Raw genomic sequence first — 15,593 nt, 5'->3', positions numbered from 1 at the left:
TGCTAAAAGTTTGTGAATTCAGTTAAATATATCTGTCATTTGTGTGTTTTTAGCTTTCTTCCTGTATGGGAAGTGTTTGTGTTTCTTGTGAATTTGGTCTTACATTTTTATTCCAAGTTGCATTAAAAAGTCTTAAAAAAGTCTTGAATTTAACTTGCCTTATGCTGTAGGAACCCTGTACTAGCTATCTGAGGTCATATTTCACATTGGATTAGCTTTTTTAGTAAATAGTTTTTAGTAAATCATTAGAACTTGTCAGAATTCTCCTTAATGTGATCAGAGGAGAAGCAGACAAACTATGACAAACTTTCTCCTGTTGTTTTTGTTGCCCTGGAGGGATGTTGGTATCCATCATCAATATTACCGGTACTGCCCCTTCTGAAAACATACAACCAGCAGCAAAATGGAGATAAACTTACAGTTTGTAGTGTTTGTTTCTATTTGCTGTTTGGTGGATGAAATACGTTGAGCAACACTTTTATATCTCAGCAGATCGCTTCCATAGGAAGCGGAGGCCATCACTTAGAGCCTGTAATTACTATTGACTGAGTGCTTTCAGCAGTTATCAGCCTCCAAAGTACTGTCTGAGTGAGGTACTCTGAACCGCAGCAGTATGGAGATACTGAGCTACCCGGACACCTTTGAGCAAATAATGAAAAGAGCCTTTTTCTTTAGTCCTCCTTTAGTCCTCCTTCTCCTTTTGGCATTTCACTGCTCTTTTAGGTAGTGAGGGTTGTGTAAACTGTACAGAGGGAGATGTGTGCACCTGTTTTATCTCCTCTGTCTAGAGAGCTCCGGGTCAGGGCGTGATAAGCAATCTGCCCTCATATCTTTTATTTCCCTTCTCCTCACCTGCATGACTCTCACTCCCTCATTCTCTCATTTTGTGTCTCCCTTTTGCCTTTCAGCTTGCTCCTACGTTGCCTACACAGGGATATTTTCGCTGAACCCCCAGAGCGACGCCTTGCGTATTCCTAGGTTGTTTTCTGTTCTGTCTCGTGTTTCTTCCCTTCCGTCTGTCCGTACATCTTCAGCCCCCTCAACCCGTCTTAGGGTAATCTGAGGAATCTATCTGCAGACGTGAAGCTGCGCACTGCACCGCTCTGCTCTCCTCTGTGTTGAAACACTGATAAGAAGCATTGCTTGGCAACGCTCCCCCAAGCCTGCATCTTTCAAATCAACAGATGTTCCTTCGCACACACACACACACACACACACACACACACACACACCCTGCTCAAGTTTTATGGATGCAGAGCTTCAAAGTGCCCAGCTCCTACGAAATTTTAGCAGAGCCAAGAATGACTCTATCTGGAACATCTTTGGCTTTCATTTCAATGTTCTGAGGCAGCCTATATTAGTTTGTCATTAATTTCTACTTTAATGGGATGTAGTCAGCATACTCTATCACAGTGACCACAGCCAAAAGCTTTAGGAGTGTGACGTTACATACAAGGCATAAACTCTGGCCTTGATCTAAAACGGCCACCCAAGAAGAAAACAGGAATGCTCTCAGACTTGTAAGTGTAAGCAAGTAAGGCAGAGATTTGTGTTATTAGAATGAGGGCATCAAAAAGTAACGCTCTTTGAATGGATGTTTGGACACCTAATAGAGCCACAGAGCCCTCCTGTGATCTCCTGCAGTAGTAAACTTCTACTTGCAACCAAAATTAACTAAAATGTCAGGCAGACTTCAACCCAACAAACACAAGACTAGTGATAACCTCTAAGGTGTTTTCTTTTTTAGGCAGTTTTGGGAGAACATAAAATATATATTTTTTAAAGAAGGTCTAAAAGTAGACGTTGCTTTCATATTTCTGTGTGTAGATGTGAGCCACGTCTTTTCTTATTCTTTGATACGAAGCTCCGTCTCTCCGTAATCTGCATGCATCATGTTCCTGTGTTGCTGGGTTTGCCTTGCGAGAGATGCCTGAGCATGGCCGGTGTTATAGTTCACAGTGTTAGTGGGATTCTGTAGCAGAGGGCTCACCAACATGGCACCAAGGGGCCCTCAGGGGCCTCATGGGGAGCCCACAGCCACTTCTGAAAACAGCACAGCTCATCAGTGGGCTAAGATTGAATTTTTTATTTTATTTTGTTACCCTTCTTTTTTAATCATTTATAGAACATTTCATCATTTTAATTATACACACTATTTTAAGTATTTATAGATTTAAAAATGACAATATTAAAGAAAATTGGGAGCTAAAAGAAACAAAAAAAATATGTTTATTATGTATCAAGTTAAGGTGAACGCTGATCCCTCCCACCATCCTTCCTTCCATCCCTCCTTCCTCTATTCCTTCAAATCCTTCCTCCCTCCTTCCATCCTATCCCTCCTACTTTCATTTTTTCCCTCCCAATTAAAATGTTTATTATGTATGAAGTTAAGGCGAACGCTGATCCCTCCCACCATCCTTCCTTCCATCCTTCCATCTCTCCTTCCTCTATTCCTTCAAATCCTCCCTCTCTTCCTTCCTTCCTTCCTTCCTTCCTTCCTCTTTCCATCCTATCCCTCCTTTTTTCATTTCTTCCCTCCCAATAAAAATATGTTTATTATGTATGAAGTTAAGGTGAACATTGATCCCTTCTGATCATTGGGCAGTATTGGTAACTCTTCCTTTAACTCAGTACCCATGAAGTCGCCCTCGGCCTAAAAAAGGTTGGTGACCCCTGCTGTAGCAGTATGACTGCGCCACCTATGGGTCTGGCATGCTTATGACAGCAGTTTCAGTAGGGCTGCTTGCGCTCTTGCTCACCGCACTGACTCTAAACTATTTATGAGAAGAGATACCATGTCTGTCTTTATGTTGACAAAGTAACCAGGTGGATCTTTACTTCTAGTCTTACTAGCATTGTTTCTATGATGATGTGCTGCGCTTACAGCTGAACTTCGGCTGCCGTGCGCAGTGAGGAATATTTGTTCGACCAGCAGGCTCTTGGCCTTCCAGCAGGGAAGAAAAATGAAGGAAAAGCTGTGTGTTTCTGAATTCCCCTAACTCTATAAGCCATGTTTGTCATCGTGGTCCCTGTGAAAACGGAGCTGTTTCACAAGCCGGAACTCTTCAATCTGCTCTCTGGACCTGAGGGTTTCTTGCACCCACAGTTTGTTGCTGTTACAACAAACAAGTCACTTGCAAAGTGCAAAGGCTCTGAACCAAGTAGCATGCACAGCACAGATCTCGTCCTGTCTAAGCGGGCGATCAATCGCTGCCAGTCTGTGCGGACATATTGGCCTCAAAGCTTTATACTCGCAAACAAAACCCACAGTCTCTTTGATGATATGGGTGCTGGTATCTCCAGTATTACATATTTTAGTCCAGGGTGGAGCAATATGGATGAAATATGTATCACAATATAAGCTTTTCTTGTCAGTTAATATGAATGACTCTGTTTTGCTTATTAGAATTAAGGACCAGCTGAAAAAAAGTTGAAAATCTATTTAAACATAACGTTTAAAAGAGATCTTATATTTCTCATATATAGGCAATGTAAATATCCTCACTATATACTTTTTTTATAATAAGAGGCCACACATCCTGCTGACATATTACTTTTGACAAAGGCCTGTTTTGTAAAACCAAAAAAGTGTTTAAAACAGCTGGTAGTCATTCTTTGTAGTTTTAGATGACATGTCATCAGCTATTCCACTTCGGTTTGGCTCCAAATCCTTTTATTATGTCAGAGAATTGGACTTAAAAAAAGATTTTCAGCTTTAAAGAGAAAATCATGGAAAGCAGATTGTGATTTATGCATTACATACAGTACATTTCAAGCTATTAGGTTTATTTAGCTCCAAAATATTTATTAATTTAAATGTTTTATTTTAGTTTCTTTGTTGGAGCATCGTTTTATGTTAAACAGTAGCAAAATCACTGTTCTCTCTAAAATAGAAAACAAAAATGACATATTTTTCTCTCTGCTGCTTGTTTAGTTTTAGTGGGTGAATTAGCATGCTATCAGCAGATGTGTTTCATTGCTGAGTCCTTGTGATTATACCTTTTTCTATTTCCTTACAAACATCCACTGGGTTATGTATGCAGGAAGTCCAAGTTTAGCGGGACGCTGTGCCAAGACAACACCGCAGGATTTAGTCTGCATGTCCTACTTGCTCTGTGGGCCCGTGCTCAATCAGATCTGATTACCGGGTGTTTCTGGCTATTGGTTTGAGTTTTCATCCTGGGCTCCACTTTATGAAAATATGTCCTTTTCTTCACAATGCTTGTTGCAGCTTTAGTCTAATGGACACAGAGTTGGTTCTTTTTCTGATCCTATGCTTGTATTGTGATAACCAGAGGAACCATTCTTTACCTCTTTAAGGTTGACTATGTCTCTCACCCTGAAGCAGCAGATTGTGACGTTATTCAGCCATTGTAGCTGCTGCTTTTTTACTCCAAAGTCCTTAAATTCTCCCAGGTCCTGTTCCCTCATCCTCTTTTTATTTTGGATTAGCTTTGAGTGGGTAGCACCATCTTAAAGCATTGATTCTCCTTTTTTTTTTAATAACACAAAATAGAATCCCATTTTCTCCTGTTCCCACTCTTTCTGTTTGTTTTGGAGATTAACGTTGGAAGTCGTTGCCGTCATTCTGAGATTTAGGTTCTTACTTTGAAAGGCTGTGATGTGGATGTTAGATGTGAGCCCCCACAGATGGCTCTAAAGCATCAGAGAGAAGCGCTGTATGATGATATTTTTGCAGCTTGTGTCACAGTTAGCGAGCCTTATTGATGTAAAGCCACCAAAGTCACATGGACCGTGACCCGCTTACTTTCAGGTGGTTAACCTGCTTACACTTTTCAGTCCAATGCGTCCCATATTGTAAGCAAAGAGCATGCCGAGTCAGTGTTTGGCAGGGTTGTATACGCTTTGGTCTCCATGTGATGGTAAACAGAGTGGGGATAGCTTACAGATTAGCGGTCTTCAGTGTTGACAAAAGGGACAGCAGAGGGGGAGCCGAGAGCGGAAACAGAGCCGGCCACACACACAAAGCCTTGAAGTTGCGCGACGGTTCTGTCTCTCTAAACAGACAGGAGTTGACGGAAGAGGCTTCAGCCACAAAACTAGACTTTGATGTGCTGTCCACATTGTTTATGGCATACTCACTGCTTGGGATGGATTCTGGTAGTTTCAGGGCTTTGTTAGGAGAGGCAGAGAAGAGAGAGGTCTGAATGTTTTTCTCTCTGCTTTCAGATTGAAAACCCCAGGTATTTGAGGGAGAAGCCCATTCCCTTACTGTCACCAGTAAGTTGTGTCAGGTGTCTTTTTTTTTGTTTATTTCTTTATCGTCTTTGAGCTCTTCAATCATTTCATAACCTGTTTTTTTTTTTCCTTCTTATCTCTGTAGATTTTGAAGTCAAGCTTTGAGCGGAATAGTGCCTTTAACTATGAACATGGCCTACAAAGCAAAGAGGTATGCAGCTCAGCTTGAAAAAGGCCCAACCAAATGTAAAGCTGACTGCTTTGATCAGATCAGATCAGATGCCTTATATAAGTTAAAAAAAACAATGAATGGTTTTCAAAAACGTCCAAACAGAGATCTGAAAAATATGGCATGCATTGTTTATCTTCCATCTTTCCTTTGGCTCCCTGAATAGAAATACTTATGTCATAACGCCTCCTCAGTATGAACTTAGCAAAAATTTAAAGCAGGTTGAAATATCAGACATTTGATGAACATTTGTAGATTTTATTGAGTAATCAGAATATGATACCAGTGAAAAGCCAGCTAAGTTACTTTGCTAAGAGGAACAGCTAAGTAACTTTGGAGGAGCTCAGACATCTGCTGCTCATGATAGACACCATAAATATTAGGGGTGTAAATTACATCCATCATGGTGACTGATTCAGTATCGATTTCATGACCCAACGATTCGATTATTTTCAATACCCACGATATGATTCGATTCAATTAGTTGGTTCTTTTTTTTTTTTTTTTTTACACACCTTACAGGCTAGACAATGTTTCAAATTCAAAATAAATAAATGTAAGCTGTAATATCGGTATGCATTTTTTTGTAGAAACAACAGCAAATAACAGAAGTAGAAAAGTTGCACTCCACCTAGGCCTATTAAAACCTCATTCACTGAAAAATAATAATGCCCCTGCGTTATAGAAGCTAAAAGGCTTTGCATCAAAAAATACTGAACAAAATCAGTGCAATGGTGGAATGCAATACCTCGGCTCCAGACGTCCCCGCCCCCTCCAAAGACGCTTCCCTGCACCTCTTCCAAATTGTAGGTGAGCGCAAACAGTGCCGCAGACAGGAGGCCGGCTTTTTTTGCTTTTATGACCGAAATTGCGCAAAACAAACCATGAAGTTTGACCCTTTAGAAGAACGAGCTGCGTGAGAACGCTGGGACCCTTTTTCCACCTGCTGTAAGAGTATAACCAGGAAGCGCGGTAGGAGGGCAAAATAGGTTTAGCGCCACCGCAGCACGGGAGGTAGAATTACACCCACGAGCAAGTGGATAAAAATAGACCGGAGGGAAAAAAAAACATTAATCGATACTCTTGCGGACGTATCGATGCATCGGATCTTTGGCTGTTGGATAGATGCATCGATACAAAACGATTATTATTTACATCCCTACTAAATATACCAACTTAGTAGTGCTTTTCAATAATCTGGCCTTTTAATGATGAGCAGCAATGAGAAACCTGTAGATAGGAGCTGAATTTATTTCTCCTTTTGATTAATTAATGACACATATAAATTAATTGTTTCATAAGATATTTATTTATTGTATTGCGACACTCATCATCCTCTAAATTATAGAGCTAAAAACTGAGAACTGCTTAAAAGGTCTGGAAAGACTGAAGAGTGGAGTAAAGGGTAACCTTCCAGCAGGACAACCATCCTAAACATAGAGCCAGATATGTAATAAAGTGTTTTCAAATTAAAGAATATCCCTGTGCTATAATGGCCTAGTCAAAAACCAGACTGACAAACATGTACATTTAAGGCAAAGACACCTGATTTAGAAATAGCTTTTTGATTAAAATGGGACCCTATGTTTAGGTTCAAAGGGTACGAATGCTTTAGAAAGGCAGAATACATTCCCATCCTTTAGCTTTTTCTATGTAGCCTACTTTTATATGACAGCAAGAGTATTAAATGGACAAGTCAAATCCCCGTCTGCTTTAAGGTGTTGGATACACCAAAGTCATTTCTAAACACCCATATACATGGCTTATATTGTTGGAATGGCCAAGCCCTCTGAGAAGACAGAAATATTCCCTACCTCCTCCGATGACTCTCTTTCTTTCCTTATGTGGATTTAAGCAGAAAATCCTATTCTGAAAGCATGCTTTGAAGTCCCGTCTGACCCTCCCCAACACTTCCAAACCTCCAGTCATTTCTTCCACCAAGCACCTTAAACGCAGCGTTAAATATAAAACTGAGCATGACTCGTCTGTAATCGTCATGGCTTTTTGCGGCTGCTGCAGTCACTTTGACGGCTTCGCTGTGAGGAGGATGCAGTGTGGAAAGGGCTTCTTGGGGATAAAGGGAGACAAAAGACACTTAGGACATAGAGGGGAGATGTTCTTTACATCCCATAACACTGTTTGCTGATTGTTCTTTAACCTAAAACGACATGGCAGCGATATCTGTAACCTGATGTAACTCAGCTACTGAAAAAAGAAACATTAGAGAAACATCTTTGGCTTTTTGATCCTGCCCTTGACTGGCTGAACGGCTTAGTATGGATGAACGTCAAGGGAATTTATTCTCTGCACTGAAAGCTTAAAACACCTGTGATCTGATGCTACAGAATATAATGTTACGAGTGATTTTACTTTCTTTTTTCAAAGGTTTTTTGTTGCAACTGTATGAAGTTTCACCGAGCTGATGTATAAACATTTTCCAAGTCGAAAGCAGTTGGGATGCAATCCAAATATTTGCTAGATGATGAATTAACCATGCCAGATTTTATTTAAACTAACAAAATGCTCAGATGTTTTTGAAAGTTAATCTGTGCTTACTGTAGTTTCAAAACACAAAAAAAGTTCATGCAGAAGAGCTAAACATTTTCTTTATTTTATTTTTTAAAGATATTTCAGTTTCTATCAAATCCCTTCCTATTAATTAGTCGACAGGAGCATCCAAGTCTGCTTTTGGGTACAAGCTGCCAGCATCTTGTGGTTCTATTTACTACAAAGGATGAGCCCAGAAACCTGGTTAGAAATGGGAAGTAACATTTGGTGTCACATTGTGACATGGAACATTTTAGGAGTTAAAGATTTGTTCTGTAAAAATCTCACCCTAAGTGCGTCAAACATCTGTGCCAACTGACCAAGTTTGCTCCCTTCATGGATTGGGATCAGGAGCCGCACGAGATCATTGATTTGACTGCAAATGGCCCCCAGGCTACATTCCTTTACCAATAGTGTGAGAAGGCCCCCACTACGAGCAGACCTTTTTTTTTAAGCAAAAACTGTTGAGTTATTTCCACTGGTGCAAAATACAAGGCAGAGAGAAGAACCCAGATGGACACATTAGAAACAGGAGGTTTTGTGGCAGAAGTAAGGCATAGTTTTTTCTTTTGATGTCTAGATTGGGGAAGTTTAAGCTGAAGAGACCGTCTTTGTCTTTTATTGTTTTTGCCTTGTTCAGAGATGAGGTTTACTAAATAAAATGAGAGGCACCCTACTCCACTATCATAGCAGGGCCCCACATTTTTTATGATCAGTGCCAAAAGTCCACACCTGAAGTTAATTAAGAGGGATTTTTAAATCTTTAATTAAATTAAATTTTGTAATACTTCATTAATCCCATAGGGAAATTCGGTAAGTTTCTTGCTTAATCTCAAATTAAACACAATTCAGAGTTTTTTTGTACTTCAATTTGAACATCTTTCCATAAATATCTTGTTATGCAATGCACAAAAAATAGAGAAATAGAAAAATAGGGAACACCAAATAATACATAGAATGAATAAAATATTCTTATTAAATACTTTGTTCTGTGCAAAGTTAAATGTGCCAACAACATAATCACACAAAAGTCATCAATGGCAATCCAATTTTTTAACCAATGAGGCCTGGATGTGGAGTCACACACAAAATTTTTGCTTACAAACATTTCATTTAATAGTAGTGAGTTTCAGACAATCATTGAAGTTCGCAGAGAAAAAAGTGTCTAAGAAGTGTATGAGAAGAAAAGAAAGGCCTGAGAAGAGGCAGATATATCCCAGAATGCTTTGCGCAGAGAGCGCTCCTCGCAAAGCATTATGGGATTTGCTGTCAGAGCAGCCTGCTATTGACATAGGCTGTCACTACCGAACAGTGGCGACAAAGATGCCGCAAGCAACACACGGTGGAGGAGGAGTTACGTGAACAACAATGACCAAAAAGTAGTGATCGTCTGTCGTAATGGTGAGTTAATTGAGTTTGCTATTAAGTCCACTATATAGTGTCCACTCTATATAGTTATTGAGGGATTTAGGCGTTAGGGCGGACGTTCGGACACAGTAAGATTGAATGAGCTATGAGAACAGCATCTTTTAAACAGAGCGTGCACGAGGACAAATGGGCTCCCGTATGTTCTTGCATAGGTTTAATATATAAATAGGTCTCTTAATTGCGAAAATCCTCCACAATACTTTCAGTGTGAACCTGCTTTCATTTGTGAAGATCACAGGACACCAGTGCCAAATTTGCCAATCCTGGTGTTATCTGACAAATGCCAAGCGACCTGCACAGTGGAAATTGGTATGGTCATCCTATGCTCATGGGATCGGTTTCTAACTGCTAGTGCAGACACATGCACATTTGTGGCCTGGTGGAGGTCTTTTCTCTTCAGGCAGAGGTAGCGGTCCTGCTGCTGGGTTGTTGCCCTCCTACGGCCTCCTCAATGTCTCCTGGTAGCGCCTCCACCCTCTGGACCCTGCACTGACAGACACAGCAAACCCTTTTTGCCATAGCTCACATTGATGTGCCATCATGGATGAGCTGCACTACCTGAGCCACTTGTGTGGGTTATAGAGTCCATCTCATGCTTTTGTATTGTGTTGTTTACGTGTCTCCTTTATTTTTTGGAGCAGTGTATATAGACACCCCTGAATGCTCTTTGCAAGGATGCGTTGTATACTGTTCTTTGATTACTTGATTGGCTATATTTTTGTTAATAAACTCCTGAAACACACATAAAAAGTTTACACTAGAATTTTTGGAGAGAGACATAAAGAAACCTAAAATTAAGGTCAGTAGATTTATACCTAAACTAAATATATAATACCTTTGTTTTTTCCCATATCCTGAGGGCTTTCCCTAATCCTAACGTTGGCGGATGAGAAACCTAAACCTAATGTCAGTGGATTTAGGAAACCTTAATTAAATTCCAGTTAGGACCGATTTCAGACATCTGGGACCAACTTCCAGCAATTTCTTTTGGCCCTTTGTTATACTTCTGGCATTGTCCGCAAAAATGGCAGCCTACTTCCCTCACAGTGGAGTACTCTTGAATCATTTTGAATTGTGGAGATACAGTAAATATTAAATTGTTTGATGTTATAGTCTAATTTCTATTGATTTTGTTTATAAAATGGATTAGGACCTCGATATCAATTCAAAACAAATATGAGATACTTCATGCTTGTAACCCACACCAACATTTCTAAACAGCAGACTAGGTTTGCTCAATTATGGAGAAATGTACAGTCTTGTTTATTTTTACTTTTAAAAACAATAAAAATTTTTGGAGAAACAATGTCTTGATTAATTTTGAAAAAGAGTAAATGTCTTCTTTTTTAATATATTCTTTTAAATTAGCCGGTAAATACATATATTCAAATTTATGATCATAAATATTAGTGGTGTTCCCATGGATCAGCACCCCTCAAAATTGTCCCAATTTTGATGATTGCAGATCACCAATCAGCACCATCTTTTGATACCGATCACAGAAACCAATCATATGTATCTCTTACTTGGCAGCCTGTAGAGGCTGTGCCTGCAGCGTCTGTCCCCATTTTCCCTCACTCTGCAATGCAACAGTAAATCCTAAAACATTGACATGTCACACTTTTGTACTTTGTAAATAACCTGAAATTTGCATTTAGTAATGGCAAAAATTCGTCTGAGGTTAAGCACATCAAAATGTATCAATACACCGATTGCAACGTGACATTTTAAAAAAGCAAAGTATGACAAGTTATGCAGGGGCACTACAGAAAAAAAGACTGCGAACGAAGCAGCGCACAATTATACCTCCTCCATGAGGTTTTTGCATGGTGTGTCTAAATTAAGGGGATTTTTTTGATTCAGATTTGCAAGATCACAGTTGTAACATTTATGCTTAAATCAAAAAATGAAGAGCCAATCGGTGTGATCGGCCCTCTAGGATATCAGTATTGGGATCGGCAGCAAAAGTTCTGATTTAGCATCCCTAATAATTATGTATACAGTTTATTTATATAGCAGAAAATTCAAAGAACGTGCCACCTTAAAGAGACATTACAGAATTGTATGATGATACTGCCACCTGTGACCAAAACACAGAACTGCAGCACCCTTCTGCTCGTCTTGTAACTCTTTACTTTTATCACCTTACCTGGTCGCTTCTGAGTATTCACAAAAATCATCTTAAAGATAACGCTTCAGTTGTTGGTTAGGTTGGATCCATTTAACATGGACATGCTTGACGTCACATCTGCGGAACAGTGCGGGACCTTCTGACCCAAAGTTAATTGAGGAAAATAGGCTACAGCCTTATGGATGCATCGGGACTGAACTACTGAGGTTTAAACCATGTTTTAGTCATAAAAGGGTAAAAAATAAAAGACAGTTTTAAAGGTATTTTTCTGTAAAGACATACAAAATCTCTCTCTTAAGGTGCTTTAGAAAGACATTTCACAAAGATCTGTTAAATTTTTACCTTCCGCAATCCAGCTGATTGCACAGACATGGGCAATGTGGAGTCAACAAGTCATCTCCATGTCATGTATTTAATCTACCCAGATTTTAATTCACGGTGAAGATTGGACTCACCTGCTTCAGTGGCTGGGTAGAGCAAATACATGACATGGAGATGACTTGTTGACTCCACATTGCCCATGTCTGTGATTGCATCAAGTTATTTACCCTTCTCCCAGATGTGCATGTAGTGACAGTAGATATTCGCTTATTGTGTCATTGATTCTACAGCAATCCGATCATGCAGCCTTCTGTTGAGGCCCCGGAAGGCTGACTGGAGGTTCAAAGAGACAGAAGCAGACATGCAAAATCAACATGGAAACAATGATTCATAAATACTTTCTTGGTTAGAAAAGGTATCGGTAAATTAGCTCAACAGATGGCTCAGTTTTGGGGGAGTGGCGGTCTAGAGGTTAGGGCATAGATCTTGGAATCCTGAGGTCCTGAGTTCGAGCCCCACTCCCACAGACTGCCACTCTGGGACTCTAAGCAAAACCCTTAACCTCACACTGCTCCCTGGGTGCCCCACAATGGCAGCCCACTGCTCACCAAGGGGATGAGTTAAATGCTGGGAGTTCATTACTTTGCTTTGTACTTGTGACAATTAAAAAAAGCTAAAGAAAAAAAAGTTAATAGAGAAACATTTAAGCAGATGAACTCTGAGCCAGTTTTCTTGTCCATAAGGATGAAAGGGAACACATACAGTACAGGTGGTCACAGTAAGAGCTATATCTAGTAGAGAAACAGGACTAACCACTGAAAAACAGGCCCAACTTTATCATCTACAATTGCAGCGGTTGAGATGCACCACCCTTCGTTCCCAGCTGACATTTCCATTTCTTTAAAATAGCTTTCAGTTATGACCTGAGGTTGGTAGTAATTAGTTACATTTACTTGAGTAACTTTGAAAAAAAATGTACTCTTAAGAGTAGGTTTACTGTGCCGTGCTTCCTACTTTTACTTAAGTAATATTCTTGTATTGTATCACTACTCCTACTTGAGTAAAATCTCTGACTACTCTGTCCTCTGTGAGTAATTTAAATTATTACAAAATCGGGTAAAAAGTAGACTTTAAGAGCGGAAGTTAGTTACCCTGCCCTAACATGGTAAGAGAGTATTTCTTTTGCACAAATTTGTTCTTTTAAAGTATGAAATTTATTTGTATTCTTTAGATATTTGAGTCTTTAAAAGGCCAGAACTTGCACATTAAGTCTGTTTGCCAGCTTCATTTATAAACATTAAATCTGTTTTTATTCTCTATCATTTATTCAGTACTTTTTTACTTAAGTAATTTCTTTGATGACAACTTTTTACTTTTACTAGAGTAAAAAAAATGGTAGAGTAATTCTACTACTTGACCTACCTCTGAGTAAGACTATTTTTTTTTTTTTTTTTACAGTTTTAAAATAAAAACTTATTTTTTGATAGTGGTGCTAATTTATTGAAATACTATTACTGGGAAGTTGACAATGGCATAATCTCAGCAGTGAAAAACAAGCTGAAATGCATGCAGGATATGTTCAGGACCTACAGCATGAAGGGCAGCCGTAGCCCCCGTATCTACAGACAGCTCAAATCCATCAAATAAGAGCATAAAAAACACCTTTAGTGTTGACACAGCTTGACTATTGTTTATGCCCTTCACTGGGAGTCTATGTGTGCAGGGCATGCCTTGAGGTGGAGCATTTCCCTATAAGCTTTACTTACACATATGTGACAGCTTATAGGTGAGTTGTGGAGGATGTCTTGCAGGAGCACCAAAGTCCCACTAATCCTAGAGCATACTCTGAAAGTGCTTAGTGTTAAGAGGGCCGGGCCTTTATTTGGAAATTCAATTAAACTGTGACTGATGAGTCAGTTTTAGCTCAGTGCAGGCCTAAGGCTAGAGATTACAGAAGATACTGACAGAATGATTAAATCACACAGCCTTTCTTTTAGACTTTGTGTGTACATGCCATCTTGAAGCTTTTCCCTCAGTGCCTGACCTCAGGAAAAGTTGGCAGCAGGCTGGTAGATGTGTGTCAAGCAGTTGTTGTGTAATGGTCGCAAGCCCCTGACTGGGGATCTGACCCCTTTGCTTTCTTATGCCATAATGAGGCAGTCTCTCTAATCTGCGACTCCTCTGGGATGGCGCTTGGGTTCTGAGCCTGTGATTTAGAGGGCCATGGCCTGTCTTATCTGATCGCTTTTCAAAGCTAAAAAAGGGTAACCTTGTGAGTCTCAGTAGTTTTTACGGGGACTAGATCTGCAGCTGGCTTTCAAGATTGTGCTTGAGGTAGGAAGCCATTGGGGATTTAGTGTGTTTCATAATAATAAAGTTGCTATTTCAAACACATCTCCTCTGTTCTTGTTACCTTTGTGCTTTATGGATTTATATCAGAGAAATTGATTGATATTCTCTCAGTCTCATACTCACTCACTCTCTTGTCTGTTCATAAAGCTCCTTGTCAAAATAAAGTGAGATAGAATTGTAGCCAGAAGGTTTGTCCAGCCTTATTATCTAGAAAGAGAGATATAAAGTAAGATGCTGCTAAGTTTAGGAAATGTTCTGTAAGTGTTCTTCAGCAGATACAACACAGCAGCTAAATGGGATTCCTCCACCTTTTTATCTCACGATTCCAAAATATTCATAAACCACTAAAGTTGAGTTGTTTTTTCTTTTTTTGGTGCCTTTTGATATGGAATCTACAAGGATGGAAAGATGGAATGTTATAGAGATAGATGAAATGAAAGAAAAAAAAAATAGGGAATATATGTTATGGCCAGGGCTCAATGTTAACCTTTGCCCGATCGCCCGAGGCAAGTAGATTTTATTGTCGGGAGAGGACAAATTTCATTGCATTTGCCCGCCAGGCAAGTGCAATGATCGCAAAAAAAAATTATTTATCACTCAACATTACTTTAAAATCACTGACATTCGCCGGCGCCATTTTTGTTGATTTGTAAACATTCTCGCATCATTTGAAAAAGCCACGTGATTGCAAAAAGCAATGTGATTTTACGCCAGATGGCGTGAATTTTGTCCGGGGATTTTTGTCCGGCGCGAATCAGACACATTTTTTTTCGACTTGGCAGGCTAAAAAAACAACAACAAGGCTATTTTACCCTCCACCCTTTTCACCCACCACCCAGAAATTATGTAAGACTGTGGAAACCCTGTATAAAATAACTATGTATAATGATTCTCTAGAAAAGTCACATTATATTAATAGTATTACCGGTATCTCGTATAAACATACCGTGACTCTAAAATAAAAGTCATTCATTTGTGACATTGACTTCTGTCTTGTGATTTATCTTAGGTTTTTAACCTGCCAAGTTTTTTTAGATTTTTAACCTTATAATTTATATTTTTCTAAGCATACAACAGTTTAAAGCAAAGTTTAGTTTAAAAAGAATGTGCAGGAGGGATTGAAAAGCATGTTAACACGGTAATGTAGGCTTGAGTTCATTATCGCATGCATATACACACTAGGAAACTTAAAAAATACTGAATTACAAAAAACATTTAAAAAACAAATATGTTTAATTGATATATATACAAAAATGAATATTAGAAACTATATTTATCAAACATTATACTGGGCAAGTAAAAATTGTTTCTGGGCAAATAAAATGTAAAATTCACTTGCCCTTTGGGCAAGTAAAAATTGTTTCTGGGCAAATAAAATGTAAAATT

General features: G+C 39.2%; 1 protein-coding gene across 1 annotated transcript in view; it reads left to right on the top strand.

Moving 5' to 3' along the window:
* cep112 (centrosomal protein 112kDa) overlaps window positions 1-15,593 on the top strand; it is a 108,272-nt gene that overhangs the window by 17,568 nt on the left and 75,111 nt on the right. Inside the window, exons 6-7 of the mRNA XM_015387031.1 lie at window positions 5,191-5,241; window positions 5,345-5,410. Coding sequence (XP_015242517.1) covers window positions 5,191-5,241; window positions 5,345-5,410 — 117 coding nt within the window. The remainder of the gene's footprint in view (window positions 1-5,190; window positions 5,242-5,344; window positions 5,411-15,593) is intronic.

Source organism: Cyprinodon variegatus, unplaced genomic scaffold, assembly GCF_000732505.1.
Source record: "Cyprinodon variegatus isolate N-32 unplaced genomic scaffold, C_variegatus-1.0 Scaffold384, whole genome shotgun sequence".
Taxonomy (NCBI): domain Eukaryota; kingdom Metazoa; phylum Chordata; class Actinopteri; order Cyprinodontiformes; family Cyprinodontidae; genus Cyprinodon; species Cyprinodon variegatus.
Note: the sequence above shows the minus strand (reverse complement) of the source record. Positions and strands in the feature narration are given on the sequence as shown.